The 6,601-nt window shown below is 39.2% G+C and overlaps 1 protein-coding gene across 1 annotated transcript; it reads left to right on the top strand.

Moving 5' to 3' along the window:
• Positions 1-208: 208 nt before the first annotated feature.
• On the top strand, positions 209-5,123 carry LOC134089473 (uncharacterized). The gene is made up of 3 exons (XM_062543916.1): positions 209-328; positions 2,229-2,325; positions 2,526-5,123. The coding sequence occupies exons 2-3, from the start codon at positions 2,251-2,253 to the stop codon at positions 4,449-4,451; spliced, it is 2,001 nt and encodes a 666-aa protein (XP_062399900.1). The 5' UTR covers positions 209-328; positions 2,229-2,250; the 3' UTR covers positions 4,452-5,123.
• Positions 5,124-6,601: the final 1,478 nt, after the last annotated feature.

Here is a 6,601-nt window from a genome sequence, read left to right as displayed (position 1 = left end):
TATGAGATAAAAAGTCATAATTACGAGATAAAAAGTCATAATTACGAGATAAAAAGTCGAAATTACGAGATAAAAAGTCATAATTATGAGATAAAAAGTCGAAATTACGAGATAAAAAGTCATAATTATGAGATAAAAAGTCGTAATTATGAGATTTGAATAAAGTCGTAATTAAGACTATAAAGTCAACATTTTGACTTTATTGGTTGCAGCCTGCCTTGACCTCGCATCACTTCCTTCCCGTTCAAAACTGTTGCCGGAGTGCTTAAGTTTCGAGTGACACATGTGGACTGAATGCTACGGCTCCCGGTAATTCTCCTAATCCAAGGTAAACGAATTTGTTGATCATACTGTTGCTAGTCTTAAATCTTTAAAGCCTACCATTCGTAATAGCGTCTTTACATCCAGTTCCTGTTTTGGTGGAAAATGTACGCTGCTTGTAGCGTGGGGTTGGGTAGGCTTGATAGATTCTAGTTTACTAGGCAATTGAACTGTGATTGAGCCCTCGGGCTCTGCTGTCTGTTGGTCAGGTCACACAGTTTCACCAAAGAGCATTTAATCGTTTATTGGAAATGTGCGTGAACTGTGAAGCTGACTTGTATGTAGCCTAAAGGCTGCATTTATTTGCTAACCGTCGCATAAGACGGTACCATGTTTTAGATTCGAGCCTCGAGCGAACGTTAGGCAACTGATTGGTTAGGCTTTACGCAGATATGCTATGTTTAAGCATTATCGCACGAGTGGGAGTGGTGTTGTTGGCCAATATCGCCACGGCTGTGGTCAAGGGGGCAGGCATATTCCCGGAAGTAGAAACACGAAATGAGCTGGTGATCAACACTCTGCTAACTCCCTTGGACGGCCATAGATTTCAGATTTTTTTGCGATCCCATAACTTCATGTAGCATGTGCCCTTTGTCTCCCTTATAGCTTCTGTGTATTCTATATAGGGTAACGAAGGCAAAATTAATTCACTTCTTCCCCGTATATTACGTTGGTTTCCCGTAAAGAAGTATTTTAGCATGTCTGTTGTAGGGAAGCTAACGTTCGCCCGTAATGTTTGGATAAGAAGCTGAGTGAGCCTGCACGAAAACCATGACGGAGAGTCATTCGCAAGATCAGTGAAAATGCGTGTAGCCTACGGTAGCCTACTGTTTGATATGGTAAAGCATTACCTAGAGGCAAGTACACATAATAATAATATTAAAAAACGAACGTTAACAATTTCAGAGGTTTTCGATCTATCAGACGAGTTACAGCAGGCTAATGAGTTTGAGTCTGCGCAGTACGATGAACAGGAAACGAATTTTTGTTTCAGCCCCCTCTCATTGAGAACGACGGAGTCTGTTTGTCCATTTCTTTTAGGTCTATGGCTGTGGTTCGCCGCAGGCACGAAGGCTGAGTCTATATACAGTCTATGGGCCCAATGCACTGTCAGGACCGTCCGGAAAGCAAGCGTAGTCACGTGCTGAGATATCGATGGCTTTGCCCAAAAAGTCGTTTTTCAATGATCGTTGACAAGAATGTAGCACAAATTAGCAAGTGCATATTTTAATCAGTGTCTACGTTTGTATTACATTCGTCAATGTCGACGTTTTTCAGTTGTAGTTTTGGATGTTGAATGTTTGTACTTAACAACCGGGGGGATGGGATCACGTCTCAACGAGTCTCGCAACAGCGTCCCTACCGGTGCAGCGAGAATATTTTCGCGGACCAAACGTTGATAAAACGCTGAGTAATCTTAAGTAAACAACTTTATTTGCTTAAAAATATGGTGTAATTGTGAAAAGAACGATGCACAGCGTTCAAGTGAGAACATAAGCATATCTCAAAGTTCACATTAAAGCCATAATAAATATAAGCTGATGGTATTTAAGTTAATACATTAAGGGAAGCCTAATGAAAGTTTATCTCATTCACTCATGTGTCATTAGCACTATTTTAAATTTCAAGATGTGTTGACACTGTTGAATATACTTATCCATTTACTAGCTAGTGCTAGCTTGTTCTCACCATGATCTTTCTATGAAATAGCACAACATTTTGAAAAATCGTTGGCATTTGATCTGGTTTAATTACCATTAAATTAATTTTAAACGTTACACAATAGGGAATCCCTTTACTGTGTTTCTAAGCCAAGGGTCCTTGACCAGATTATAGAATGTGCAGAGATTAATGCATCCTTATACTAAATGTATCACAATGTTGTTGGCCTCTCGTCCTTTCATTAGATATGTGCTGGCCTGTCACTGGATGGATGAGCTGTGTGACTTCTTGAGGTCACGGAATGTACCAGAGGAAACCATACATCAACTGGAAAAGGATAAGGTAACTAGTTAGTTGAAGGACAAAGGTAATCTCAATTTTATTCTGAGATGCCAACCAAAACAAACTCACTGCAATTTGATATGAATGAAATCGATTGATTTCAGTCATCGGACACAAACATTGCAAAAGAAAAGCAAAATGCTGTGATGTCTGTTGCTAAATAGTTGATTTGTTTTGTGTGTGTTTTTTTCTTTTTGTAGATTGATCCCAATGCCCTACTTTTCATGACAGATGACCAGTTGATAAAGTATCTACCATGCTACGGGGACCGACTGGCTGTCCTTGGATTTTGCAGACGGAAGGGAAATTGTCCTGTTGCCCGCAAATCTAAACTTTTTGAGCGACTGAAAGCCAAGATATCAAGAAGTGAGGATCGTGAACATTTGTCTGAGAAGGTACCAAGTCGAAATGCTAAAAAGACTGAAAGGAAAATAGAAATTGGATGGCTGAATTTCCGTGAAGAGCGGTTTTTACAAGTGAGGGCCAAAAAAGGAGGGGGTACAAGAAAAATATGTGTGTCCAAGGATTGTAGGAAAGATGAGTTGGTTGAAAAAGCAATAGACTTGTTTTTTCCTGATCAAAAAAATTCAGAGGGAAATGTTACAGATTTTCACATTGATCTTACAGATTTTCAGGAGCACCCTTTAGATAGCCACACTACAGTTGGAGAACTGTATGAAAAAATAAAGCTGCCCATTTTACGTTTTTACTTAACAACCAAGAAGAAGGCTAGTTGCCGTGAGAAACATCTAGAAAACAGTGGCATGCTTCCACAGGAAGGGGAAGAAATGCAGAATAAAGACTCCTCCAGTCCCCCTAGGCCTAGTACACCTCTGGCTGAAGGTCAAGAAACAAACTCCAGCGATGTGATATATGTCCAGTCTAACATAAACAGTGATCATGCCCTCTTAGATTACTCCACTATTGACATGTCAGATTTGCCTAGTGTGAGTGACCTTGATGCAGTCATTGCTGTAGATGTGTTAGAGAGTAGTGACACAGTTACCTTCTTCCAAGGATACCTACATGACGTGGACAGTGTCAGTCTTGATGATACCTTACCAATCTCTCCTCAAGCAATAAGTTCACCTATTCCAATCCTAGATATCACCCATGAGCCTATTATTCAGAGTGAAAGAATTAAGAAAATTCTTGTTGTTCATCGTGGGCAGATCTTGAGAGAACTCATTTCACATTTTTGTGATGAGAGTATCATGCTAGATGACGTTTACATCCAAGTGGTTCTTCCAAATGGAAGGTTGGAAAAGGCAGTTGATGAAGGCGGTGTTTTAAGAGATGTGCTGACTGAATTTTGGCAGGACTTTTATGAGCAATGTACATTAGGCAATGCTTTCAAGGTGCCTTTTTTACGCCATGATTTTGGTAAACAACAGTGGGAAAGCATTGGCAGAATCATTTTGCTTGGTTGGCGAAAAGAGAAGTACCTGCCTATAAAAATGGCCCCAGTCATTTTGGAGCAAGCTGCCTTGGGTTGTGTTACAAGTAATCTTGTTGACATCTTCCTCAGGTATGTGACAGAGTCAGAGCGAATGGTCTTTCAATCCTGCCGCTCAGATTTTGAAAGTGTAGATCAGGAAGAATTGCTAGAAGTAATGGATCTCCATAGCTGTCGAAGAGTGCCAACTGCTGATAATTTTGAACAGCTCTTGGAGGAGCTTGCCCACCAAAAGCTAATTCAGGAACCCGCTTTCGTAATTGAGCAGTGGAGCAATGTGATGGCACCCTTTAGGTCAGAGTTAGAGGGAATTTCAGTAGCCTATGAACATCTTCACCCTACATTGAGAAAGCTGATGAGGTCTCTCTCATACCCTACTACAATGAATCCTCAGCAGAAGCAAATTGGCAAATATCTTGGCACATACCTTAGAGAATCTGACACACAGCACTTGTCTCTTTTCCTAAGGTTTTGCACGGGCTCTGATTTGTTTCTTGGTAAGAGCATTAGTGTGACCTTCACTCAGTTGCAAGGTATGCAGAGACGGCCCATTGCCCACACATGTGGGTGCTACTTGGAGTTGCCGATTGATTATGACAATTACCCCGATTTCAGACATGAATTCAACAAAGTATTAGAGAGTGGGATGTGGGAAATGGACATAATTTAGCTGACTTAATTCCCACCAGCAGCGTCTTCATGTCAAGCTGACTTAATTGATATCTATAGGAATGCTGGATTGTAATTGAGATTTAGTTTTTCTCCCAGTGAACGCTTGAGATTTTGAAGCTACATTTTCTCTTTTTTCTTTTTTGTCTTTGAGGGAGAGAGACATTTCAGTTACACTGACCAAGATGTACAGTCAAATTATTGTTATGTTAATTGACCGGTCCTGTTCTGTGAATTTTGAATGGTCATTGTCTTTATTTACATGTTCTGTGAATACAGCTGAGGCATTCTAGATAGGCCTGTCCTCCTGATATGTATGTTCCATGAACTATGGTATGTTAGAAAGGCCTGTTCAGTCTTAATGAAGTAATACACACCAGTTATGTGGTGTTTCAATGTGACACATAATGAATGCATTGCTTTATGTCATATTGATGAAACATGTTTCTTTTTTGTTCTTTGTGAGGGAGAGAGACATATCAGTTACACTGACCAACATGTGCTGTCAAATTATTTTTACGTTAATTGACTGGTCCTGTTCAGTGAATTTTTAGTGGTCAGTGTCTTTATTCATGTGTTCTGTGAATACCGCTGAGGTATTTTAGATAGGAGTGTCCTGATATGTATGTTTCATGAACTCTGGTATGTTAGAAAAGCCTGTTCAGTCTTAATAAAGTAGTGGTTATGTGGTGTTTTAATGCTGTTTTAGAAGAACATAATAAAACCGTTCAAATAATTTCTGAAAAGCTGTGTTTTGTTGGATCCTTAAAACAAATATGATACATCATTAAGTATAACTATATATATATATATATATATATATATATATTGCAGTAGAAATGTGAACCTAATGTTAAATAAACTGCTGCAATGGGGGAAACAGCCTTTGAGAAAATTGGCAAACACATGTTTTGTTAGGCTTATTGTTGTGAATTAGGCCTACTGCAGCTCATGTAGCACAAACACAGGTAGGAGCCTACATACAAGATATTACTCTAGGCTGTAACAATTCGTTGATAATCAGCTGTCTACCTAATAGATTCACTGCTCAAGGTGAATGCATATATGCTCTGCCTATAGAGTTAGCAGCAAACTTTCAGTTATCTTTATAAGTAATTTCAGATGAGATAGTATGGATTTGAGACAGAATTATTTTTTGTTTGGAACAAACACCAATGTATGACTACTTGTTTGCATTTCAGATTGCAACCACTGTTTTTTTACTCCATGCAGTTAATTACAAATACACATCTATTGTTACTGTTGAAGGCTTCCTTCTGTAAACATGTTAAGATAGCATTACAGTTGCAATGAAATTGTTTAGTTTTGTATTCTTTGTATTGTGATCTTTTAAATAATTCAGTTAATACATGTTAGGATTTTGCATTTTTGCTCATTTGCAAATGCTGAATGTTAGGACAACAAAATAATTGGTCTGCTACATCTTTGAATGCAGGTAGCCTATTACAAGTAAAACCTATTCTAATTGGCAATCAGGACTACCATATTTCAAATTGTGAATAACATGGGCAAAGGACAAACAAAAATACATGTCTTTAGGTGACACAAGCCCAGGTCCAGTAAAATTAATTATTTACACCAAGATCATTGTTTATCAGCTGTCTTAGGGTGATATACAGGTCAACTGTTTCAAACACATCATTTGTTAATGACAGATTATGTTCTGACATTAGGTCCACACAAATGTCAAACACATCTTCATCACATGGAAAGTCTTTCAACACACACTCTTCAAGGCAGACTTCAACTTTCTCCAGGTCCACATTCTGCAAATAATCTCTGCCTCCGTACAGCTGAGGGACTGCATGTAATATCGAGGGACGTCCATGAGGTGAACGCGAGTTGTGGACTTGACGGACTCTGTGGTCATTCCATGTCGATACAATCTCATCGACTTCTTCCTAGACAACAGACACAATATTCAGTATATAAATTCTGGGCAGTATTACAGTTTCAGTGTAGTGATCATTTAAGATGACTGGTTGAAATGGTTTCATTTGGGTGGGTGAGAATGGCTGGCACAGTAGGCCTACAAATAAGTAGGAGGCAAGTGGGATTAATCATTTATCCAGTAGGGGGTAGGGGCCCCAGCAGGCCAGGACTGGGGGGTGATTTATTTTCACTCAACAA

The sequence above is a fragment of the Sardina pilchardus genome, chromosome 1 (genome assembly GCF_963854185.1).
Source record: "Sardina pilchardus chromosome 1, fSarPil1.1, whole genome shotgun sequence".
Lineage (NCBI taxonomy): Eukaryota > Metazoa > Chordata > Actinopteri > Clupeiformes > Clupeidae > Sardina > Sardina pilchardus.
The sequence above is the reverse complement of the archived record's forward strand: the minus strand, read 5'-3'. Positions and strand labels throughout refer to the sequence as shown.